The following is a 27,158-nucleotide window of genomic DNA, read 5'->3' as shown; positions in this document are numbered from 1 at the left end:
GTGTAGCTGCCCCACCACCAGCCGCCCCTAGCTCGCAGAGTCCAGCTTGTTCCTCTCCAGAGCGTAGTGCTGCTGACCCCCTCCCCGGTCTGATTTGCCCAGATTATCTCTCAAAACGCCATCACCACTTTGCTCCGCCTCGGCCTCGGTCTCGCCCCCATCAGAGCCTAGTGCACCACCTCTTGTGTCTGCTGTGACTGTAGCAGATCCCTCAGTTCCACTGCCCCCGGCGCTTTGCTCATAGAGTCTGCCTCTGGCACCCTTGTTACTCACATCAACTCGTATAGCAGGATCCTCGGTCAGCGCTTCAATCAGCTCCTCTGAATTGCTCTCCAATGACTGCACCTGCATCTGCACTGCCGCTGAAGAGCCTGCCTGCTCTGTTTGCTCTAGTTGCTTAGTTACCAGTGCGGCGGCGCCCACAAGGACGTTCTGCCGCTCAGACTCAGAGCCCTTTCCAGTGCTCCTCGCTTTCCCGGCAGCGCCCTCTGCGATCACTGCAGGTTTGTTTGCAACGCTTTCCGCCATTGTCGCCTGCCGCATGTTGTTTTCCTTTAGTTTGGGCTTAAGCTGTGTGGACCCGGGGGGAGCATTGTCATGGGGGGCGCCGGGGGTTAATCCTGCTTCATTACCGGCCCGCTCCTCTCCAGAGTTTTTCCCCAGGGTTTTTCGTGTAACGCCAGAGACATTGCCAGAGCCAGATGGAATTTTAGGCTCAATCTTACTCTTATCTTTGCCTTGCTTCTCTTTCTGCATCGCTGCATCCTTAGCTTCTTTAGCTTTAGTTTTGTTAGCCTTAGTTATGTGTGGTGGCATATTGCTGACTCCTTTCATGAACAGTACAGCGAGGGCCGTTATCTTTCTTGGGCCCGGAGAAAAAACCTCCTCAATAGCTTCCGAGTAACCTGCTGCCAGAACACAGTGGCCTGATCGCTGGAATTGTCATCTCTGAGTTCGCAGGGATCTACTCTCATTGCCAAAGAAGTAGTTCACTTTTCCTTCATTAAAAGGTTGTGAAGAGGAGGAGTGAGGTGTGACTACTCACTACAGTCCACCAGCGGCCATCTTGCCCCCCCATGTCACTGTGGAGCGCAGGTGGAGATTGAGACAGCTTATCGCCCCCCTGCAGGCCCTGGGCTCAGAGGCCTATTTGCTGTACCCAGCTAAACTGAAGGTGATCACCAAAGGACAGGTGAAAATGTTCTTTTCAGAAATTAAAGCACAGGAGTATTTGATAGAGGTATTGGGGTACAGGAATGTGGACGGAAGAGAATGAGGCGAAGGAGGTAAAAACCCTATGGTATGGGCTTAGTATTTTTTGCTTAGGGGATCCATGGTTTGTAATTGGTATACTTTAAAAGGGGGTTCACTTTGTGGTTATAAGGGGGCTGTGTATGTAAGGGGAGAAGAGGAGGAGGTGACTGCTACTTTTCCAAAGCGACCACACATAGGTCATGACTGACCTATTTGCCTGTAGGGGGGGGGAGGGTCAGCAGAGGGGGGAAAGGAAGGGAGGGGCAGCAGGGGGAGGGGGTTAGGTGAGGTAGGGTATGTACAGCACATGCAGCACAGCACACAGGTTTTTTTTCTAAATGAATATCCGGTGGAAATAGAAGAACAACCATTTGATGTTTTTTAATGGCTTGTCGTATTACTACAATTAATATTTGCGGGCCAAACAATGCACAGAAAAGGATCCGTGTCTCCGCACTTCTTAAAACAATGATGTTGGAGTTTGTATGTTCACAGGAGACGCATGTTGAGGGAGGGAAGGGCTTTCTGCTTGAGCAGTTGGGGTTCACTTTATTAGCTCATACTTAGCAAGGGTCAAAAACAAGGGGTCTAGCGATCTTGGCTAGGGAGAGGGATTGTTTAAATACTAGAAAGGCTGAAGATGTGTGGGGTAGGTGGGTTATTGTAGAACTAGTATATAGGGGGAGAAATTTACTTTGGTTTCGGTCTATGGATCCACAGAGGATGACCCGGATATATTTGCATATTTGGACACAGAACTAGCTAGGTGGTCGGAGCCGATTATTTGTTGAGGCGACTTGAACATCAACTTCCCCTCAGACTCTGAGATCCAAAGAGTGGGAGGATATTAAGTATGGGCGGAAAATCCATTACGCTCGCGGATTTTGCGGATTTTCGGTAAATTCGCAATCCGCGAACGCTCGCAAATTTACCAAAAATCCGCAAATTCGCACGCAGCGGATTTTTTTTTCTTGCGCTGTAAGTTCGCAATTGCGAACATGTAGGTGCGGCGGGCGGCAACAATCTCGCACTCGCAAAATTACAAAAATTGCAATTCTGCACAAGAAATCTACTAGCAAGCAGCATAGACCTTCTGAAAATGATGATTTTTATCAGAATAACTCCTCAGGTTGACATTTGCCTGCACTTTTTTGGATTTGAGGCCTTTTGATTTTCTTTGGATAACTTTTGGATTAGAAATCAACTTTCTCATATAAGCTTGGTGGGGCATTACAGTTGCTGTAATGCTGTTCTGCAGAAAAACGAGTTTTGCAAAAGTGAAAGCAGGTTCAAAAGTTCAAACTCATCATTAGTAACCGTTCCCTGTAGTGCTTCCTGACAAGGGCCCCTCCAGAGTTCAGTTGCTAGTTGCAACAATTATATGACCCTGCTCTGACCCTCAGAGCAGGCTCATATAATAGCTACAAGTAGGCCACAAAGGTCCTGGAAAAAAAAATTGCACTGCAACAGAAAGCAAATTACAGATAAGGAAGCAGGTGCCAGACTGGAATTTTAAAACAGTGACACATTAATAAATCAACCCCAAATTAATTCATGTCAATTGAAGCAGGCAGGTGTGCTTGCTTTTTCCCCCCATAATCTACAGTGATGATGAACCAGAGGGTGGCATTGATGTTCCAGAGGTTGGCATGGGTGAAACAGAGGGTGGCAGGGGTGAAACAGAGGGTGATGGGAACCTGTGATGATGAACCAGACGTAGAAACAACATAATCATGGCCGTTGCGAGCCGACATGTAAGTTCGCAATTGCGAACTGTTACAAAACCCTCGCGAACTGTCAGAAATCCTTGCGAACTGGCAGAAATCCTTGCGAACACAAAAAAAAAAAATCCGCAAATTCGCGAGAATTCGCAGATTTTGCGGATTGCGAGTTCGCAAATTCGCAAAATTCGCGAACGCCAGATTCGCAAAATTCGCCCATGCTTAGAGGATATACCGGTAGGAAGAAGAGAGTTTTCCGGGCAGTAACAGCTATGGCACAGCATAACGCGCTGGTAGATCTATGGGCAAAACTGAATCCACAAAGGGACGGTAGTACTTTTTATTCAGCACCACACAGGATTCTGGTTAGATTAGATTATTTTTTGATTTCTAATTCTTTAGTAATTAGATCCCAAATTGAAAACTTTCCACGGCTCATCTCAGACAATAATCCCCTGATTCTTGCAGTGAACTTAAAGGGGGTAGCTGCTAAACAATGTATCTGGACATTTGATAGAGCGCTGTTGAAGGAAAATGGATATGTCAGATATATGAATAATTGGATTAAAGATTTTTGGGCAATTAATAGGGGGAGCACGACAACAGGCAATGCCCGGGACGCGTTCAAGGCGGGAGTTAGAGGTGAGACGCTTAGCTACTCAGTGCACAAGCAGAAATCTGAGAGGAGGAGAGTGGATGAAATTGTTAGGAGGGTAGCAAGGGCAGAAGAGGATCTCAGCTTATTAATTCAACAAGGGATGCCTGTAGATAAACAATTGGTAAAAATCATGGTGTTAAAATCTGATGCATTAGAGGATATTGCTAGCAAGGCGGCTGCTGAATATTTAGCTAAAAGGGAACAATCCTTCGAATTAAGTGAGAGGGTCGGGCACATTCTTGCAATTCGCACTAGGCAACAAGCGTCAGCAGGAGAAATTAAGGGTATTCTGGATGGGCAGGGTACACTGGTAGAGGAGGCAGAGGGGGTTAGGAAGGTGTTTAGAGAGTATTATGCCGATCTCTATGGCATAACTGAGGGAGGTGGCGACAGGGAGAATAAGGATTATCTGAAGCATAATCTTGCGCCAGAGCTACCAGAGGATGATAAAGCAGCTCTAGATGCCCCAATGAATCTGGAGGAAGAGACCGCTGCGCTAGCAGATCTCCCGGCGGCGGAAGCGGCAGGCCCAGACCAGATACCAGTGGAATTTTACAAGGTATTCCAGAAGGAGTTGATTGCAGATTTATTAAATACGGTTAAGGAGGCACAGAAGGGACAGTCAATTCCCAGTTCATGGGGAGGAGCTGAAGTAATAGTTATTTTAAAAAAAGGCAAGCCATCGACAGGTCCAGGGTCGTATGGACCTATCACATTAATGAACTCGGACGCGAAAATGTATTCCAAGATATTAGCAAAGAGACTGGCTAAGGTGATTGAGGGCATGGTTAGCATATCTCAGCATGGGTGTATACCAGGTAAAGGAACTACCCAACATATTAGGCAGGTTATTACCTTGTTTGATCCCACCGAAGTCCCAGGAGACCCTATCGCTGCTTTATATTTGGATGCAGAAAAGGCGTTTGATAGGGTCTCTTGGGACTACTTGTGGGAAGTTATGAGATGGTACGGATTAGGAGAGGGCTATATTAAAGTAGTCCAAGCATTATATAGGGAACCGTCAGCTCGGATTAGGGTCAACAAAGGTTTGTCTGCAGCGGTATGCATTAGGAGGGGGACTAGGCAGGGATGTCCATCTTCTCCTCTGCTTTTTGCATTGTACAGGGATCCCTTATTGTGAAAGCTGGAAGGGAACCCCAATATACCACCAATAGGTCTAAATTGCAGGCAGTTTAAAGTGCTGGCATACGCCGATGATGTGGCAATAGTTACCCCCAACCCTACTTTGGCAATCCATGAGATAGAGTTAGAGGCACGCTTGTTTGGTGGAATTTCAGGGTATAAGCTAAACAGCAGTAAAACTCAAATAGTTAAGAACTCATTGGTTTCCTGTAGTGACCCCAGAGTAGTTAGCTCTGCAATTTATCTGGGGGTAGAGATTTCTGCAGATTTGGATACTGTAGGGGAACGAAACCTGGCACCCCTAATGGCTAAGGTCAGTACGGACCTGATGAGGATGAATAATCTCTATCTCTCTCGGGTAGGACGCACAAATGTAATCAAAATGTTGATTCTCCCGAAGTTTTTATATTTTTTTAGGGCAATTCCATTGTTTTTTGAGGGTATATGGTTTAATAAACTGGAGGTACTGTTAAATAGGTTTATTTGGGTGCACAGAAAAACCAGGAGGGTGTACAGGTTTATGACTCTACCAAGGGAGAGGGTAGGATGGGGGCAACAGATTTTAGACTTTATTATTGGACAGCTGCGTTACAGTTTATGCAGGGCCTAGTGGGAGTGGGGGGGACCAGACCCTAGAATAACATCAACGTCCACCGACCGAAGTTTATGCAACTATTCTTGATTCAGAGACGGAAAATTGCTTTTTAAATTGTACCAATTATTCCTATTTTAAAAGGACAAGGATCAAGGCCATTTGAGCCGCGTTGAATATTTGGTCTGCATTTGCGAGGAAATTTGGCTTAGGAAGATTTAATAGATATACCCGGCTTTATAAAAATAGAACTTTATCCCCATTGATTTTCGCTGATGCCACTATATCTGAGTGGGCAAGCAAGGGGATTCTGAAAATAGGGGACTTGCTGGGGCCGGATGGGGAGGTACAGCATTTTTCAACACTGGAGGCTAAATACCACTTAAATAGGAAAAGCTTTTTTAAGTAACTCCAGGTGCGTAGCTTTTTGTGTAATAAGAGAGGGGGGACGAATGGGTTTACTAGTAATAATATAATGGAGGCTATCGAAAGGGGTGGTGAGTGTGCAATCCGTGGTTTGTATGCAGCCCTGGCAGCAAATAAAATAGATGATATGGGGAAACATGGAGACAAATGGGCTAATAAGTTGGCGATCGATCAAGGGTATTTCCAGGATTCAGTAGATCAAGGACGCTCAGTGCTTTGCTCAGCTTCACTCCAAGCGCAGCATTATAAAATTTTATTTTATTTATATTTTACCCCGGCAAGAATAGCACAGTGGGGGGAACCTCCGGAACAACCTGCCCAAGATGTAACGCACCAGAGGCTGACCGTATTCACATGTTTGCTACCTGCCCTCAGCTCTACACTCATCAAGGCGGTCAAAGGATTTTTGTCCAATTCACTGGTGGTGGCTACTACTCTTTCCCCCCCTCTGATTATGTTAGGAGTCAGTATAGACTTGGAAAATGAATATGGCGAATTTTTATTTGTGGCTATGGCTGTGTTTAGATTAGCAATAGCAAGGACATGGCTGGATAAAACACCTCCAGTGATGCAACAGTGGCTGGCAATGATCCTTGCTGTCTACAACTTGGAAAAAGGGATATATGCTAGGAGGGGTAGGAGAGCGAGGCGATTAAGTAAGAAGATTTGGGAGCCTATAAGGGCCTGAAAAGAGGGTCTGGCTCGTTAATGAGTGAACATCAGTTGGTCCCTTTCTATATCTAGATAAGGGCTGGTTTTTTTTGGTTTTTTTTGCGGATACCACACAATGTAAGGATAAAGTAGCGTGCTGATGGGGAGATAGGTTGCACCTACTGTGGTAATTTTGTGTTTTTCTTTTTGTTTTGTACTGTATTATTGTGTTATACTGTGCTGTGTATTTCTTGTTGTTTGATGGTTGATTTTCTATTTACTGTAATGTGCTGTGCGGTTGTGCAAAAACTAATAAATATATTTAGAAAAAATAAATAAATTCTTATGTATTGTAATATGGAACTCAACAGAGTTCCAGATAAAGAATGCAACAATTCATTTTCATCTTTAATGCAACAAAATTAAAGCAAAAAAGAAAAACATACCACTACCATTGAAAGATAAATTGGTTCATCCATACAAAGGTAGCACCTGGGGATCCATAAGGTATCCCTCAGATGAACTAAAACTGTGTTATTGACAGATCTAATACAAAACGTCATTTTCTGAGAATATTTACAACCTTATTGAGTGTAAACAAGCATTAACAGTACTGAATACAATGGACAAACATTCAATAAAGCTAATTTAGGTGGATCCGTCTTTGTCTGACCAACTCTACGAGGCAAATCATGAGTGTAGAGTGAGGAAAGAAGAGGCTTAAGAAGGTACCTCTGCTTTGGACCATTATGCATTGCCACTTCACTGGAAAAACCTTGGTTCCCACCCATTAGGACCTGAGTCCAAGTAAAAGAGTGCAAGCCAATTATTAACCCCTGAAGATGAGCAGAAATCCCTAGAGCAGGCAGTTTTCTCCACAGCACCCCTCGGTCAACCCTGTCGAACACTGTGGGGAAATCAATGAAGGCAGAATACGTGGGCATGCCCCTAGCCAAGGGATACTTTTTGATCGGGGTTTTTTAGGGCTGTGATATTATCAAGGGTATCACAATTCTTATGGAAGCCAGCCTGCTCAGCAGGTATGAGGTTTTCGCTAAATTCCTATTCCTGAAGGTGAAGTAGTATACTTTTGGCAAATAATTTACCAGTCGCATCCAGGAGGGTGATTTGTCTATAGATAGCAGGAGAGGCTTTCAAATTGTTTTTACATAAGGGTACCACAATACTTCCCTACCAAGAAGATGTAATATCACCGGACAGATAGCAGTACTGAAACAGTGGACATAAAGAGATAGCCCAAAAGGAGGCTACCTGTTTATTGTGTGCTATTGAGTGTTCTTAAGGGCCCTCAGCACCTGAAGTTCTTGCACCCTTAATGAATACCTCAATCTCCTCACATGAAGGCGGGCCATATATTTCCAGTGACTCTGCTTCAAGACTGAGCGCAAACTGGCCACTGCGGCTTAAATTACAGCCATATAATTGTGAAATGTAGTGTGTCCCCTCATCATCTGATATTGGAATAGCCTCTGCTTTAACTCTAGTGTCTTGGTATTCGGCTATTAAAGCACAATATTTACAAGAATTAAATGTATTAGCAGCTTTCCTCAGGTTGATCAATTTCCAATCATTCTCCTTCTTTACTTCAGACACCTTCAGTCTATCTTATATGCTTAAGGCAGTTGATTTTCCCGTGCTTTGGAATCAAAGAACATTTAAATAGTTTCCTTACTAGGAAGTTTATTTAGCAATTCACCTTTTTTTACTGCCAAAGGGATCTTAATAGGTAACTTGAACCTTTTACCTGTATCTTTATTCCCAAATGTTTGAGAAAAGGTAAACTGCATTTCGAATCAGGAGATAGGTTCATCTAATGAAAAGTCAGGGAGCCCATGCTTTCTGTTTAAATGCTATATCCAATGTTCTTTATGTTGTCATATGATCAGAAAGTGCGCTCATTAGATTTATTATACACTCCACTGTGTTTCCAGGAGTCCCAGGAATCACGAGGTTTAAGCTTTAAATCAATAGACATGGAAACAATACTAAGGTAACGTAAATCAGTCCCAATACCTCCAATTGTGTACACACAGCAAATATTTGATGGTATACCACCATATAATCAATTAGGGATTGCGCTTGAGGGGAGTGAAAAGTGTAGGAGACTGGAGAGTCTTCTGGAAATCTGCAATTTAAGAAAATAAATCTGTGGAATCTCAGGATTTCCAGGAAACATAAACTCGGCCTGTCTGATCTAACATTTTCAGGTAAGACCGCCTCAGGGATGCACCATACCCCATCCATTTTGGTGTTGGCAAAGGTCATGCAGGCAAAATGTGAAACTTTAGCATTGAAGTCTGATACAAAAATAACCAAACGGCATTGCTCCAGAACACTAACGCTATGAATGAATAAAAGCATGGAATCAACTAAAATATTATATGACTTCCCAGGGGGATATATACGTTTACAAACAAAAGAGATGATGACAGCCCTCCATTCTCATTAGACAGTGCTAACTTTAAGCACAGGCAAAAATTAGAAGGATGAGCAAATACCTTTGGATTCCAATTAATATAGTTGTTAAAAGGTTTACAGCATCATTTGATGTCCTATTCATTGTCTGCTGCATATTCAGCATTAAATGTTTCTGCCTCAAGCGGATAATCCTGCGAATCAATGTGGGGGTCTCATAGTTTGTAAGTGCCTGCCTGCTTTGCACCGTGGATGTTATTGTAGTGTGCTGTTCAAGAATGTGGGGTTGGTGTCATAAACCTCATGGAGCTGCTGTGGTGGAAGTGACTTCACTATGGCCCAGATTTACTATCATTTTTCATTGTGGTTGTGCCACTTTTTAGATGCAGCTGTGACGCAAAATGTTAGTTGGTATTTACTAAGCCACTCGATGGCTGATCGCCTTGCATGGCTTGGTAAACTAAATAAAACACAATGCATCCCCTTGTGCTGTGTTGAGTTACACTGAACCTTGGAGGCATTCTATTGGTGGAATATGGGCATTTTCAAGGATCCATCTATGGATTTTGGCGGATTCCAAGATTCACTGCAGTTAGGAATGCTACCCCTTCCTCAGCTATGTGTAATAAGTAGAAATACATTAATCTCACATTTTTACTTTATCTTGCTAGGCGTGATGCAGTCTCCATCACAAATAGGAAGTTGAAATTTCATTACAAGATTGTTTTTTGCAGAAAGGTATACCTTCCCGCATAAAAACTATTTTGCCCCTAGCGCAGGCTGTCTTGTAGCATGGTATATAGATGCCCACTTTGGTGCTAGGCAGCACAGGGTACACCAGCACTTAAAGGGAAGCAGACGAGCACCATATATTAGTAGAATTGGCGATATATGGAGGCATATAGAATCCTTTGCACTGGCACAAGTAAACTGATGGCTTCTTCGATTTCCAGATTTCTAATGTCATTTTGGATCTGGCATAGTAAGTGTTTACAAGCAGGAACAGTTTTGGAAATGGCAAAGTGTGACCGACAAAAAAGAGAGTGTCAGGTTGATGGGAGTAAACCCACGGTCACGTGGCCCGGTGGGACATTGTCATCTTCCCTAAGTTAGCATGAGCCCACTGCAGACTGTCTGCTGCTTTTAGCATGTCACTACACAAGGTTATTTTGCAAATGTATTTTCAATATTTTCAAATGAGATTCTATCGCTGTGTTCACACTTTGCATGTTCCTGGGATTTAGTTTGAACATCATGATATTCCACAAGAGTCACTGTTTTTATAAGAGATAGGCAGAGGAAGAAATAATGATCGTTCTAATACTGCGATTACTGGGGACAGTGTGTCCTGTTCTTGGTGCCCTCACACACCCCAAAGAATGTCATGCTTCATCACTGGTTTATTGCTCCTCATTGAGTTGGCACTGCAATGCCCTTCTGGTCTCCTGAAGGGTCACTTTTTTGGAGATTTTTTCAGGATAATGCAGTGAGGGTGCGTGGGGGTGAGTGGCAGTGGTGTCCTAACGTGGAGTGAAAACATTACTGGAGGGGTGTCCAGAAAAGTTTATTGAGAAAGAGAGTCCCTCTGTCATTTGTAAAAACCAAAAAGGTGGTGCTGCTGTGAAGGAGATAATGGGCCTCTGTAGCTAGGTTCACCACACCCCCTTAGTGGGTATGTTTTTTTAGGTCAACATATTTTGCGCAATTCAATGGTCTCAGGAGTAGATCCTGTGCGCTTCTTCAGGACCAGAAAGAGTGTGGTGATAGATAGGAAAGATTTGTGGCCTGCAATAATTAATCTAGTGCCACAGTGAAGTTAAGGAAGTAGTATTCCAAGTTAAGCAGGAAGAAATCCCCATGAGAATTGGCTGAGGGTTCCCTTGAGATAGTTCCTAGTAGGTTTTTGAGGCCTGTGCCCCTACCCGACCTCACTCTGTCTCTGTCGATATTTTCACATCAGAACCTATCGCTGTTTTCACGCTTTGCATGTTCCTGGGATTTTGTCTGAACATCATGAACAAGGTCGAACAACAATGCCCCTTCTGTTCTGGTCAGGCCCTTTCAACTAGACAAAACATACAGATGCAGCTGTTGTTTGAGAATACGTACTTTGGGCATATTGGAATACATGGATGGGTAGCTCACCCTTGGAGAGGGACCTTTCCAGGGGGAAGAGCATGACAGCACCAATGATGTAGATCTACCATCCATAGACTGAGGTACGGGGTCTGAAGATAACACCCAGAGATCTTCTAATATATATTCATTGTGCTTTTGTGCAAGGCGATGGCGGTTAGGCTACACTGTCTCTCACTATGGCAGCTCTTTTTATGATTTACGACTACTTGCGATGCTGACTGAATTTGTGTTATGCATTTTTCTACTTATTGTAGCACATATATTGCATATCAGAGCATGTTTATAAAATAAATATTTTGAACTTGTTTGTGTCTCTGTTTGATCTTATTGTGAACAAGTTCAAGAGTGTGAGCGAAAGGGTGTGCTTTGTATCAGCTATACCTGAGAGAGTGGGAAGCGTTGTGTTCTGGGGTGTCTAATCACTTGTTCCTCTGTAAGTAGGAGGGCAAGTGAGACATTATAGCTAGCTGGTCCTGGGCTCATAGGTACTAAGGTAGTAGGATGACTCAGTCCCTGTATACCAAGGTCCAATAATACTATGCTTTGTTCTGTGTTTGTGCAGAATCCCTGCAACACCACTCACGGTTTTAATGTTCTTGTGTCTTTCAACAATTTTGTGATTAATGAATTGTGAGATTGTATGTTCCATCTAGGATGCTCGATATAGCACTTTATGAAGATTTGCACATCTCGCAACTGGGGGGGAAAGTAACCCATAGGTACAAGCTAGCCCATTTTCTAGAATGTCATTATGGCAGTATTGAGATTGTCACTTTTGGCACTTGTGATCCCAATTTTTAACTCAATGTTATGTTCGGCACCGATTCCCTCCCCCTTTATTTTGATTATTCCTTTATGTTATAATGTATTTATCAATCAATCAGAGAATTGTAAGCACACTACTCACCCGTGTGGGTCTCAAGGTGCTGGGGGAGGAGAAGAGGTAGCAGTTCCGCTTAGTCAAAAAGCCAGGTCTTGAGATCCTTCCTGAAGTTGTTCAGGCAGGGGGAGCGTCTAATGTCTACTGGGAGCTCGTTACAGGTCTTGGCCGCGATGTAGGAGAAGGCTCTTCTCCCTGTTCTTGCTATGTGGATGCACGGGGTTTCAGCGAGGGTGAGATTGGCGGAGCGGATGTTTCTTTTGGGTACATGGAAAGTGATTCTTTTTTAGAGGTGTTGGGGTCCTGTGTTGTGTACTCATTTGGAGGCGTGGGTGAGTATCTTGAAAGTGACTCTCTTCTCAACGAGGAGCCAGTGGAGGTTCCGTAGGTGTTGACTGATGTAGTCTTGTTGGGGGGTGCCAAGCACAAATCTGGCGGCGGTGTTCTGCATCATCTGGAGTATGCAGAGTAGGGACTTGTTGACACCGTCGTAGAGGGTCTTTCCGTAGTCCAGTCTGCTGGTTATGAGTGCCATGGTGACTGTTTTCTTTCAATCAGGAGTTTGTTGAAGCATGACTACTCACCCGTAAGGGTCTCAAGGTGCTAGGGGTGGGGGGGGTGCAGGTTCCATTCCATCAAGGAGGGGGTCTGTCGAAGAGCCAGGTTTTGAGGTTTCTTGTGAAGATGGGGAGCGATGTTGTCTGTCTGAGGTGGAACGGAAGGGCGTTCCATGCTTTGGCCGCGAGGAAGGAGAAGGAGCGGCCTCCCGATCTGGTCTTTCTGGTGTGGGGGACCACGGCGTAGGAAAGCTGGGCTGATCGTAGGGTCCTTTGGGGTGCGTGGAATTTGAGTCGCCTGTTCAGGTATGCTGGTCCGGTGCCATGGAGGGCCTTGTGTGCGTGGGTGAGCATCTTAAAGGTGATTCTCGTCTCGACGGGGAGCCAGTGGAGTGTGCGCAGGTGCTGGGAGATGTGGCAGTGTCTTGGCAGGTTGGAGACCACTCTTGTGGTGCTGCTGGGATGTTCTGTAGTGTAGTGTAGTTCCTATATTCACAATAGGCTCTGCGCATTGGAATAACATACACTATAGATTTGACATAGGACTGAGGTCAGTATGTCTCTATCGAGTATATTTAACTTAATTGTGTGTGTGCCAGCTAACTCAGAGATCACTAGAAATTTTCTCAAATAAACAAGAAGGGATTAGTTTCTGACAACTGCATAAACATGACAACTTTCATGGAGTCGTGGAAGCAATAGATAACTATGTTACTCAGTCAATTGTGCATGCTTCGTTTCTACAGAGTGACATAGAGATAGAGAGACGGGCGTTTCAATAAAAAGGTTTATTGAACAGTCTTATTTCTCATGCAAGAGATATGAACTGCTACAATCGTTAGACAGAACGCAAAGTATAATGCGTCCAGCGTAAACAGTAATATAAAATCATACTGTAAAAGCATTGTCTGTTGCTATGACAGATATAAAAATACATACATAAATAACACAGGCTAAAATACTCAACTAGGTCTAGTACAAGGGAAGAAGTAGGTTAAGTTTAGGTTTCCCAAGAATCTGCCAAAGGTTTCTCTAGGTTCTAATCAGGTCCATACCTTAAAAGGAGAGAGGTTGGTATTTCTTTCCCGGGACTCGATTTCCCAACACCCTGGAAGGGGAGTCAGAAACACTCAAGCTGGATTCTCGGCAGGAGGATGACACCTTCTAGTCAGTGAGTCAGATGGATAGTTGGCTTTCTTCAGGACTTGCTGTGGCGAGCTGCGTCGTGCAAATAGGTAGTCGAACGGCACCGAACCACACAGTGCTTTGCCATAGCAAGTGAAGGTATATTTAAACCTTGAAGGTGTTTAGGAATGCCAGTATTGACGTAAAGTCGGGCATATGAATATCATGAATGAACCCCTAAGGAATAGATGTTCATGCATAATAAATGAGTTCTTGGAGAAATCAATATCCAAGCAAGGGAAGTCCTTAACGGCTTAAGAGTCTGGTTTTCCAAGAAATCGTTGTGATGTAGATGAATGGATGGAAGTAGCCATGCCTGTATTTGGGTAGCATAGACTTTGCCTAAATAAGGACTGGATTTCTATGCCTATAGAAGGGCAATGTGAAATGTACCTATATAAGTCTGCTTATTAGGGTGCGGTGAGAGACTGTGGGTGACTTCCTGAGTGGCAACCAAACCCCTGTTGTTTACGTCTAACTCTTAATTAAACTTGTTACTTTCTTCACCTGGTCCTGAAAACCCATACTAATGGGGCCTGGGGATTATGCATCTGAGGTTGTGAGACAGCCAGGGTGAACTAGAGGGTAAAGGGAGGTTTGGGCCGCAGTGTCTGCAGTGTGTTATAAGCATATGCCGCAGCCCGTAACCTCAGACAGTGGATCAACGACTGTGCCCACACCCTCACCCTGCTCAAGACGCCCTCCAACACCCACACCAAAATGAAAGCCAGCAGGTTCACCGAAGACCTCCAGGCCTCCAAGCGATCCTGCCGAAAACTCGAAAAAAACTAGATTAGTGAACGAACACCGGAAAGCTACACAGCCCACAAGAACGCCACCTACAGACACCACCCCCTCATCAGATCCGCCAAAAGGACCTCCTTCAAAGACCACCTAGACAACAACGCACACAACAGCAAAGAGCTCTTCAACATTGTAAAGGAACTCTCCAACCCCAGCTCCAACTCCAACGACATCCCACCTTCACAAGACCTGTGCGACTCGCTGGCCACCTTCTTCCATCCCAAGATTGCAGACATCCACAACAGCTTTGACAACGCCACCACCCCGGCAACCACTGAGACCCCCACTCCCATGACCACCACCCACACCAACCGCCTGCTCTCCTGGACCAACATCAACAATGACGATACCATCAAGATCATGAACTCCATCCGCTCCGGATCCCTGGAAGACCCCTGCCCACATCGCATCTTCAACAAAGCCAGCAGCACCATCGCACCCCATCTCCGGAAAACATTCAGCATCTCCTTCGAGACAGCTCTCCGGAAGCACGCAGAGATCAAAGCCTTTCTCAAGAAACCCAAGGTGGAACCCAAGGACCTCAAGAACTTCCAACCCATCTCCCTGCTCCTGTTCCCGGCGAAGGTCATCAAAAAGGCCATCAACAAACAATTGACCAGCTTCCTCGAGGAGAACAGCATCCTGGACCCATCCCAGTCCGGGTTTCACAGTACCGAAACTGCCCTCATCGCCGCCACCAATGACATCAGAACCCTGCTTGTCAACGGAGAAACCGTGGCCCTCATTCTCCTGGACCGGTCAGCCGCCTTCGACACTGTCTGCCATCGCACACTACGAACATGCCTCTACGACACCGGAATCTAAGAGAAGGCTCTGGACTGGACCACCTCTTTCCTCTCCGGCAGAACACAGAGCATCCGCCTCCCCCCCTTCAGCTCTGAAGCCACCGGGATAATCTGCTGCGTACCCCAAGGCTCATCCCTCAGCCCAAAGCTGTTCAACATCTACATGGCACCACTCGCCCACGTCACATGACCGCACAACCTCAACATCATCTCCTACGCCGACAACACCCAGCTGATTGTCTCTCTCACCAAAGACCCCCACACCGCCAAAACCAACCTCCACGAAGGAATGAAGGCCGTCGCCAACTGGATGAGGAACAGCCAACTGAAGCTGAACTCGGACAAGGCAGAGGTCCTCATCCTCGGATCCACCCCCTCGGTCTGGGATGACTCCTGGTGGCTGACTGCACTAGTAGCTCCCCCTATACCCACCGACCACACACGCAACCTAGGGGTCATCCTCGACTTTACCCTTTCCATGACAAAGCATGTCAACTCCATCTCCTTCTCCTGCTTCAACACCCTCCGCATGCTTCGCAGGATCTTCAAGTGGATCTCCACTGAAACAAGAAGGACGGTCACCCAGGCCCTCATCAGCAGTAGACTGGACTACGGAAACACACTCAACGCAGGAGCCCCGGCCAAACTCCTGAAACAGCTCCAACGCATCCAGGACACCTCCGCACGCCTGATCCTTGACATCCCTCGCTGCAGCCACATTACACCCCCCTGAGAGACCTGCACTGGCTCCCTGTCAACAAGAGGATAACCTTTAAACTCCTCACCCACGCACACAAGGCACTCCACAACACCGGTTCAGCATACCTCAACAGCCGACTCAGCCTCTACACTCCCACCCTCCAGCTCTGCTCCGCAGACCACGCCCTAGCCACCGTCCCCTGCATCCGAAGAGTGACAGCCGGCAGCAGATCATTCTCCCACCTCGCCGCCAAGACATGGAACACCCTCCCCATCTGTCTGTAGCAGACCGTAGACTTTCTGACCTTCAGAAGACTCCTCAAGACCTGGCTCTTCGAACAGTAGCTGCCCCCCCTAGCGCCTTGAGACCCCATGGGTATGTAGTGCGCTTTACAAATGCTATGATTGATTGATTGATTAAGAACAATCTGTACAGACTGGCTGGTATAAGTGGCATTGTGTGGCAGTGCGGAGTGAGTGTGTGTGGGAGTAACAGTGCGCATACTGCTAGTGTTTCACAACATTGACTGGAAGTGCAGTTTTATGAGTTGATTTCATTCCAAAGGCACTTTTCATTTAACACTGGTTGTAACTGAGTTAACTCAGCCTGAAGTGCTGCTAAAAAGTGATCTAATTTCTAAATGTTTTTGATTTCGTTGTGAGCTGGTGTTCCCCCTATAACTGTGTGGGATTTAATTATAAGGATTGTTGTGGTGGGTTTGGGGTGGATAGTGTGTTACACCGCATACGGGTGCTGTGTATTGTGTGGAGGGTTTGATTGGGAATTGTCCCCAGTGTGAACATTCTTCATATTATGACATCACAAGTGGGCCTAGTATTGCTAGAAATAATTTCAAGTGTGATTTATGCCCCAAAGTACACAATGTTTATTTTGCATTGATGGCATATGTGTGTTGAGTACAAATGATTTTTTTCATACGTCTTGTGTTAAATCTCTTTTGTACCGCGTTGGGTATTTATCGTTAGGGAGTGCTGAGCCAATGCTTTACACACCGCCTCTGTGATGAGTCTGACTGCTCAGTGCCAATCTACCCAAGGGTGAGCACAGGATATACAGTGAGTGTAATCACCTGCCCTTGACAGAGGTGGTGGATTCTGCCTGGCTGGATATTCATATCTTCCAACCAGAAAACACAGCTTCCAACATTGTCCTTGAGTGTGGGTGTCATTTAACAATCCCCCAGCTATGGGTCTCAAAGCCAGACATGGTGACCCAGAGATATGTGGTGACCTTCGCTGTGCCCAGTACAGCACCTGCACCTGATACTGTAAGCTGGTGGTCAAGTGGCAGACAAGCCGTTAGGCTAATGGTTTCTGCTATCTGAGCCAATTTATGCTCTGTGGTGAAAACCCCACATTTTTCCACCTCTAAATGAAGCAGAGGCACTTTTTCTGATGCACCGGCAGCGCAGAGTGCTGACCTATATCTACGAGGCCACGCAAAGCCACTTTGAGCGGCTTTTCATGGTCTTATATATGGAGTAAGGCAAAGCAGAGCAAGTCGCTGCGTTACCTAATCTGCATCAAAGAGGCATTCCAAGGGTGACGTTGTGGGTGTTCCCATGCAACACCCATGGATTTGGATGCTACCACAGATTTACAAGGACATGTAATGCTGGAAATGCGAGAGCAGATATAACTTTATTTCATCTTGTTTTTTCCTCTTTCTTTTTGTGCTGCAATGTGCAGCACACATAGAAGGAGGAAAACACCTCCATTGTTTTTGTACAGGAAGGTGTCCCTTCGGGCACAAATACTATATTTTCTACAATGAAGGCACCCTTGAACAGTGGTGCAAGGGTGCCCGCATTGGTGCTAGGCAGCCAATTGCGCACCTGCACAGTGAGAAAGCACAGGAATGTGCTGCATCCCAAAGATATGGAGCATTCCTGCAGTTTTCTTTTCATGCAGAGTAGCGCAGCAAAGTGACCTGCTGTGCTGCCTGCACCAAAAATGAGTACATAGGCCCCTCACCGCTAGTTCAAACTGTCCTTGGGGCAACAATTACTTTTCCATTAGATCATGATTGTGCTTCCACATCCACATGTTTCTCACCTTTTTCCAAGTTTGTTCCCAAATCAGACAGGAGCCATTACCTGTTTAAAGTCAGGGTGCCAGTGAATGGCTCGGTCATCAATGACAAACTGTTCTTCCCCGGAAGGGTTTAGATGGAAGCTTCCCACTTTGGTCCTTGTGGCATTATTGGGGTCATAGTAAATCCAACTGTAAATGTCAAAGCGCGTGGGAGGGTCCCCTCCATCATCAAAGTAGATTTCATCACCAGAGGAAGTTTTAAAATGAAGATTCTGCATATAATGATGTAACTGGAAGAAGACAGAGAAATTGAAAGTGACAGAGTGAATAAATAACCATTAGCTCCAATAATACCTACAGCAGTGGGCTGCTACTCATAGACATAACATTGTTGCAGAAGCGGTTGTGAATAAGGCACTTTTGGTGGGTCAGATGTCATAAAGGGTCCAACCCAATGCAGCTCAGAACAACGTCAGTTGTCCTGGTGTAGTCCTTCAGACTGACAATGCAGGGAAGAGCTGCTGCCATGCCAGATTGAGGCAGTGAATGTGCTGTAGAAATAACAAGATGACTTCAGTGGTAGAGAACACACTTTGCCTGTTGAAGGGGCATTGGATGCTGGTATTCAGCAGACGGGTGCGATTGAAGTGATAGGTGTCGCAGGAGTTGGTCATGCCGTGATGGCAATAACTGGAGTCATTCAGTTGACAGTGCCAGGTTTGGGGTGATAGGACTTGGTCACAAAGGAGCAGATTTACAAAGGGCTTGCGTTCCCCCTGTGTCATAGTAGGTGACACAAGGCAACGCAATCCCTGGAATGGGATTTAATAAGCCACACAAAGCCACCTTGCATAGCTTAGTAAATCCTGAGTAACTCATGACAGCCCAAATTGCTGCCTTAAAGCACCCTGCATTGATAAAGTATTTCAAAGGTGGAGCATGAGCGCTCCCTTGCATCCACCCATTGATACTGGTGCAATCCCAGATTTAATAAAAAATTGTGAACTGGGGTTCTGTCAAAATGGCACGCCTTTCCAAGTGAGACATAATGAGGAGAAATAGCTTTTTTTCTCATTGTTATTCCCTCATTAAACTTGTACTGAATTCTGTGGCACACAGGAAAAGGAAAATACCTCATTAGAGTGAAGCAATCCTCTTAATACAGGCCCCCTTGCAGCATGGTGCGAGGGTGACCGGTTTGGTGCTAGGCAGTACAAAGTGCATCAGCGCAGGGGGTGAGTAGAAATGCAGCATATCTTAGTAGATGTGGCACATTTTGCTCTGCCCCTGTCGTGCAATGCATCGCAGCAAGTTGTCCTGCTGTGTTGTGTTGCATGACTTCTTAGTAAATCTTCCCCAAAGTGCCTATGTCTGTGATCATGTACTATTTATTGAAGAGGAAGGTGAAGCATGGGTGGGTTGAATCTGTGGGGTTCATGCAGAGGTCATCGCAGAGATACTCATGGCTGTGCGAGATCACAAAGTGAAGTCTGAAAAAGTACCTGCTTAGATCTCGCTCTAGCCACCCGGGTATTTTGATATTGGCTTCCTTGTTAATATATTTATTTTATTCATTTAGAGGTTTTGTGAGGAAACACTAAGTTCTATTAGGATATATCAAAGCACTAATGTGAAAGTGAAAAAATAAAATTTAAGAAGGAAATTGGAAGTTAGAGTCTACTCAGTAGGATGAGCCTAAAAGCACATAAAATGTGGGGCTGGTTTAGCATGTTCAGTCTTTTAAATGACCTATACATGTATAATACATTGTTTGGAATAATGACTGAATCTGATATTCAGGGCAGGGTTACTTACAATTCACACAGCAAGGTAACTTGTTGTGCAGTGCTGTGTGAATGGAAGAGAGTTGGAAACCACCATAACTATCAAGATATGAAGCTCTTGAGGTTTCTCCAGCTGTGGCACACTTGTGGCTGTCTAGCACTGATGCATCCATCCTGAAATCTAGCCCGAATTGACACCAGCAGTTGCAATGCTGCAGCAAGGTGAGGGGACGCTGTAGAAGAAGAAACAGTGTGACTATAATTAAGTAGATGGAATGTGTCTGATTGTGAATCCCTGAGCTTAAGTGGTGGTAGCGGTGCAGTACCACCGCAGCACAAGGGAGCAGTGTGTGCCAGGCTGGACATGACATGGCGGCCAATAGAGGGCAGATCAGAACTGTCCAATGAGGGAGGAAACAAGTGGCGGCCGGTATGGCTCACGGGTGGTGCGGCGGGGGCGGTATGTTGCGCAGTATAACATTTTAAAAACTTAAATTGCCGCTGAGTCCTGCGTCTCTGCTCCTCATCCCCTTGTCGAACTCGAGGAACAGAAAGCACAGCCAGGCCCCACTGACAAATCACAGTTGGTCTGAGCTTCCTGATTCAACTTTCAGCCAAGGAATGCGGTCCTGGGCATGTTCTCCATGCAGGCTGTGAGGCAGCCTTCATGGAGAACAGGGAAAGTGTGCATGATTGTTTTTCTAATGTGCACTTAGGAGTAGAAAAACCACTCCTCCCCTGCCTTGAGAGCAGATTGGGCCAGCCCACCTGCCCGCTTGTAGAGCAGCACGAAGCATAAAATGATAATAACTCAAAGTTATTATTATTTTATGTTTCTACTTTGCACCGCTTAAAAGCAGCGGGGCGACGATCCTCTGCCATAGCAGAGGAGCTGCCATTGGAGGAGACACATCATTAGACTACGAGGACTGCTCCAGAAGGAACAATATTTGAGTATGGGGGTACTTGAGTGGGCAGATTGGTCAAGTGTGGAACTCTTCCTGGAGAACTTTATAATGCGCACTTTGAAGCCCAAAGCCCTCTCCAAGTATTTTTCTGTAGAACGTGACTTTAGGGCCCCAACACTGCCTCCCCATCCCACACCCCCACACCGAACTATTATTGTACACATTTTATTCATCATTTAAGATAAGGATGCAGTCCTACATGTCCACAAGAAACTTATAACATTAAAATGCCACCATAAATGTTTTCACAGCAAAACGTATAACACATATGATGGAGCGTCAATGTTATCTAAAATGTGCTGTGAGTGAAAGATTCTTAATACATGAGGTTTTTCCTGTGAAGGTAAACGTTTGTGGCAGAACGGAAGACCTGACACTTTGCGACTCCAGAGAATAGAAAGCCCATGGGAAGGATTTGATGAAGGGATATTAGTGCTGAAACGGGAGACTAGGGACTTCCCAAGTGCTGTTGATTCCACTAAGACCTTGGAGACTGCTGAACTGAGAGATGCCTTCCTACATCATAGTAGCCTTGGCATATGTAGGCACATTGCCTGGACCTTTGTGGACCTCACTCCTGCTGTGTGAAGCCCCAGAAATGACTTGGAAATAGGAAAGGATTGGGCACATTAGAGCAAGGCTTGAACCTCAGTATTTTGATGGGGAAATACACAAGACCAAGTAAGGGCCAATTACATCTAGCTTTTGCAGATCTCACGGCCGCCTTGGACTGTATCATCCATGAGAAATTATGGAATATACTAGCCTGTATGGGGGCGGAGGCAGCTCTAATCCAATTTCTGGGGCAGTTGTACAGTAATGTGTATGCCAGAGTCCGCTATCGGACGAACGGTGAGTGTACGGAGCCCCTCAGCATGAAGAGGGGGGTCAGGTAGGGTTGCGTTTTGGCCCCTTTTATTTTTACACTATACACTAATATATTAGAGCAGACAATGCTCTGGAAATGTTTCAATCTACCACAGATAGCCAGCCACCACCTGCCTGCCCTTCTCCAAGCTGACGACGCTGTGATAATGGCCCGTACTCCATTGGCTCTACAACGGGCCCTTGACACTTCCAACGATTATATGAAAAATCTGGACCTGAGAGTAAACACATCCTAAACTTTTATTATGAGCGGTGGGAAAGGAAATTCGAAGAGCAGAGCCATTTATATCGACAATAAAAAGGTAGCTAAGACCACAACATATCCCTTTTTAGGAATTTTATTTGATTCCAATGGAACTTGGACCCAAGCCATTAAAACTAGAAACTTGCATTTTATGCGAGCAACGTCAGCTTTGGTAAGTTTCTCAAAAGAAGTTAGGGAAGAAACCTCCAGTGGAACTGCTTCACATTTACAGCGCGACTGCGTTAGCACAGCCATATGTGGTGCTAGAATATGGGGCTATTGCAATGTAAATTATATTCAAAAGACACAGAGCGCCTTTTTAAGGTTCCTGTCGGCAGCCCCATGCAGTACTTCGACCTATATTTGTCCCTCAGAATTTGGAGTGCTGTACATAACAGATATAATAAAAGTACAACCTGTCCTCCTTTGGCATCGCATTTGGTCCACAAATGCGACAGAATTTAACTGAGAAATCTTAAGAGACAGCCTCAAACTGGATCATGTATCTGAAATACGCTAGTTGAAATACAATAAAGATTTCACAAACGATATGGGGCATGCATGCTATTTTGAAGACCCCCTGTCTATGGGTAACATTTCCAGAAAAGCTTTAAAAAAGTCTTGTATGGTTCACCTGGAGGCAATCAGATTTTCTGGAGGAGCCTCACGACAGACAGTACCTATGGCATTCAGCCTTACTTAACCGATATGTCAAGCGGCTATGATAGGCTGGTTATGACTCGTTTCAGACTTAACATCTTCCATCGTTTTGTAAGCTTTCCTTCAATAAATGACTGGTCTAAAATTCTGTGCCCCTGCCCGTGTGATGAGGTTTTCCAGCAAATTACTTTGCACGTAGTAATATTCTGTAAATTCTACATTGCAAACAGAAGGAGATGGATCTTTCCCATTTTAAAATTATGGGGTCTGAAGCAATGCTGCACAGCTTTTATTGCACTGCAGATTTTAGACATTGATTGTTTTACAAGAGAAATAGTCTCACTTTTAAAAAGTATAATCAGGAGTAGGTAACAATCTTTAATATGTTAAATTTAAATGACAGCATCTTGCACCACTTACTCTTAGCTTTATTCGTAACTATGACTGAGGAATGAATTATTTTTATATTGTGTCAACATGTCTTATTTATTTCTGCAATACCATTTATGCTTTTATGAATTTTTGTACTACAAAAATCGAATAAAGCTTGATTTGATTTGATTTGACTTGGAAATACAATGGAATTCTTGCGGGATGAGAAAAGATGACAAATTATCAGGGACCCCGCACAGCAACCTGTTCGCTCTACACTTTCTTTGTAGTAACAGGTGCTCTGCATTGTCGGGGAGACAGGTAGTTTTAAGTCCAGCACGCAAGGTTGCAGGGAGGGGGAAATTTACCAGAGGGAAATTTTGATTATGTTTGAATCTTATTTTTCACATCCACTGGGAGGAAACGCTAAATTAATTATAATTTGTGCTCCCACCATGCACAGTATTATCAACAATGATGGCATTTCAGATGTGATTAAGTATAGTATAAATGTAGTAAATGAATATGTCATGGGTGATTTATTATGCAAGGGTAAAAGCTCTGCATGGAGAGGACCAAATTATAGTTTATTTTGGGTAGGAGTTATAGTTGCTTGGGATAATTATAACTGTTAAATTTCAGTGGTTTTGTTAGCTTCAAATGGTATGTTTTACATGTAATTTTCACCTAACTATAGCATCCCTTTAACCTTTGGCTTCTTCATTGAATTTCTATGGGTTTTTTTTAACCTGAAGTTAGATATTCTTACAGTTTCTAACTATAATGTCACTTTAACATTTGTTTTTTACAATGAATCTTTAGTTTTTTTATGTAAAGTAAGATGTTCATTGTAATGCATTGCAGGGGGTGCTGGATGCAGGGTTTGGGCTGGCATTGACCGTGGTGCTGCCCCATCAATGCTTGTTGCCCCTGCCCCCCTCTTCCTTGTCCTCCATTGCCCAAGCCCATACCTCTTTGCCCTCGTTCAGCTCTGTGTGGCCATTGTTCCTCCACTGCCCTTCCTGCCTGCCATGCACAGTTAGCTTGCTGTTAGTACCCACTTCCTCCCTTCATTCTGCTGTCCGAGTCCATACATCTGCCCCCTCCCACCTGTCCTGCATGGTTCGATATCCTGCCACTGCCTGCTTTTTAGCTTGATGTCCCTGTCCACTTCTCCTCCCTCTGTTGCCTGAGGCTATGCCTTTATCATAGCCCTCCTGCTTAGCCTATGTGCTCAGCTTGCTGCCTCTACCCTCCATCCCCAGCCCTCTAAAGTCTGTATACATGCCTCTGCTCACTCTCTTTTTCCCACCAACTTCCATGGACCTGCCACTGCCCCACCTACCTGCACAGAATGGGCAGATAGCTGTCACCTAGCCCTGTTCTCTCCACCCTTTATTCCATTGAAATAATTCCATGACTCTATCTTCTCCCTTCTGTCTTCCGTGGTCCATTTTTCTGCCACTCCCTTCTGCCCTCCATACTCAGTTGTGCTGCAACTGCACCCCCTGCCCACCAGGCGTGGTGTGTTGGGAAGTGAGTGCTACATTCCCCTGTCCTCACTTGTATGTATCCAGATCCTTCCTCTCTCTCCCTTCTGCCCTCCATGGTCCTTGGTGCATGGTCTTGCCCCCTTCCTCTTGCCCACTATCGCAGTTGTGCTGCCACTATCCCTCCCACTTTTCATCGATGTTTGTTTGCGCTGTCATTGCCCCTCCCGCCTTCCTTGTGTGGTTAGCTTGCTGCCCCTGACTTGTACCGCCTTCCCTATGTTGTCTGTGTCCATTCCATTAAATTCTCCCTATTGTCCTCCATGGTGTGTTGTGTTTGAAGTGCCCATCCCAACCACCCTGCATTGTCAGGTTAGTTCACCTGCCCTGCCACCTTGCCCCATGCCCTCATTTTGTCCTGTGGGCACCTCATCCCATCCTGATTGCTTCCCATGGTCTGTTGGGCTCAGTGCCCTCTCACTTACCCTGTATGCTGTATGGTACTGCCGTCGCCCCAGGTGGCTGCCCTGTGAGGTCAGTTTGGTGCCCTTGCCCACCTCCCTTCTGCTGTCTATTGTCTGAGTCCATGAACTTGGTAAGAGGAAGATTTTGAAAAATGAAATCTGGGGAATAGATTTTCTCCAATGACTTACATTGAAAAAGAGGATCATTTTGGTTTTACAGAGTGAAAATAAAGTCCTTTTTGGACTTAAAAATATTGTGAGTTTCCTGCCTGAATTAGGTCAAGAGACATGTATGGTTGTACTGCCACTGCCTCTCTCTTCTGCCCCAATGGTATATTGTATTGCCAAAGCCTCCCTTACCTGCCCTACATACTTGGTTTGTTGCCCCTGCTCTCCTTTCCCCTGCCCTCCATGGTCCATTGTGCTGCCACTGCCCCTCATGCCCATCCCAGCATGGTCAACTTGCTGCCTCTGCCCCCTTCTCCCTGTCCTCAATTGTCGAAGTGCATGTCCCTGACCTCTGCCTCATTCTATGTTCATTAAAAAAGTGTGTCATGCCTGATGGAATCAAAACTGTAATACCTGAAGCATTTCCTTTACAAATTAAAACATGAGGGGGTCTTTTCACATAGAAATTATGATTACTCCTCTAAAGAATTAATATGAGCACTCATTTCTGATTTCTCCAATAGCGATAAAGTGCTTTTAAATTATTTGCTATATCAAGGCTTTGGTTTCCAGTTGTTCACCTGATTACGTGCTGCATCCAGGGTAGAGGATATAACATTACAGTCAGAGCTACCTACTTGGCAAAAGGGGACCCAGGTTTGAGTTTTGACTTTGCCTCAACATTCTATGTGTCTTGGCAAATCAATTAATCTCCCCATGCCTACAACCAAAATGAATGCGTCCTTGTATAGTGTAATCAATGCTCATGTAAATGACACCAATATCTTTGGGTCAAGTCTGTGCTATATAAAAGTGCAAAAAAGAAGCCTTTTCACACTTGCGTCATTGGGCATATTTGGGCTACATTTGATTGATATTTGTGCTACATTCGGGCTTTTTTCCCTACGCCATTGGAAACCCTTTTGTTATGAAGTTCCCGAATTTCCGCATTTACTCCACACTTTCAGCATAAATTCTGAATGTTAGTAATCTCTGGCCATATGTATCAAGCCTTTTGCGAATCGCAGAGGCCGAAATTCGCAGAATTTCGGCCTTTGCGAATTGCAAAAGGCCTTTTTGCATGTTTTGGTATGTATGAAATAATCGCAAAATAAGGAATAGCAAAGATTTGTGATTCCTTATTTTGCCATAGCATTTAAGGAATCGCAATTTTGCGATTCCTTAAATGCTATGTATGTAGCATTTTTGGGCTGCATATTATGGTTAAGAATTCGCAAATTACCACCAACTTGTAGTTGATGGTAACTTGCGAATTCTTAGAAAAATGCACAATTTGGCATTTTTGAAGGTGGCATGTGATGCTCACACATGCCCATAGGGCATGTATTTGCGCCATATGCACACTCATGTACATTTCAGGGGTGCACCAGGGTGTCTTTGAGACACCCCTGCACCCTTGAAATATTTCTCAAATTGCGATTAGCAAATTGCGAATTCGCAATTTAAGAATTATTTCGCAATCATTCCTATGGGCCTCCAGGCCCATAGGAATGGATTGGAAATTATTCCTTAATTGCTTAATTGCTTAATTCGAAAATGTGAATTCGCAAATAAGGAAGATTAAGGAAACGCTAAAAAAAGCGAATTTCTTCATACATACCATTTTGCGATTCCTAAATAGCGATTCCTTAAAAATCGCTATTTAGGAATCGCAAAAGGGTTTGTTGATACATATGGCCCTTAGTTCCTCATTAGAACACTATCATAAACCTGCTGATCACCAGGGAGTTAACTGGCATCTGCTGCTGGTGTTGAAAGTGCATGTTTCGTTCTGTATGTCAGAATGTTTTAATTACATAGAAGAGTAAGATATTTGAGAACTCATTGAAAATGTGTCCTAATTATTCTTTTTACAGCACACCCATCATTTCTATGTTTCTTTTCAAATGAAATGTTTTATGTTTTACCAGTTTCATTCACCCAAAATGGCATCAGGTGTCCCACACTTTTGTCATAAGTAAGACTGTTAGCGGTCTAGTCGTTCTTTAGAACACTCTGTAAGCCTGAAGTAGAGTACTGGGTATCAGCTGAGAGGAGCTGCTAATGGAAATTAGAAATTTCCTAGCTATAGTGAAGAAAACATTTAATTCTAT

The 27,158-nt window shown here is 44.7% G+C and overlaps 1 protein-coding gene across 1 annotated transcript in view; it reads right to left on the bottom strand.

Moving 5' to 3' along the window:
• Positions 1 to 27,158, bottom strand: part of LOC147689413 (vomeronasal type-2 receptor 26-like) — a 766,627-nt gene that overhangs the window by 271,901 nt on the left and 467,568 nt on the right. The window contains exon 2 of the mRNA XM_086940092.1: positions 18,069 to 18,296. Coding sequence (XP_086796218.1) covers positions 18,069 to 18,296 — 228 coding nt within the window. The remainder of the gene's footprint in view (positions 1 to 18,068; positions 18,297 to 27,158) is intronic.

The sequence above is a fragment of the Lissotriton vulgaris genome, chromosome 10, assembly GCF_964263255.1.
Source record: "Lissotriton vulgaris chromosome 10, aLisVul1.2, whole genome shotgun sequence".
Classification (NCBI taxonomy): domain Eukaryota; kingdom Metazoa; phylum Chordata; class Amphibia; order Caudata; family Salamandridae; genus Lissotriton; species Lissotriton vulgaris.
Note: the sequence above shows the minus strand (reverse complement) of the source record. Positions and strands in the feature narration are given on the sequence as shown.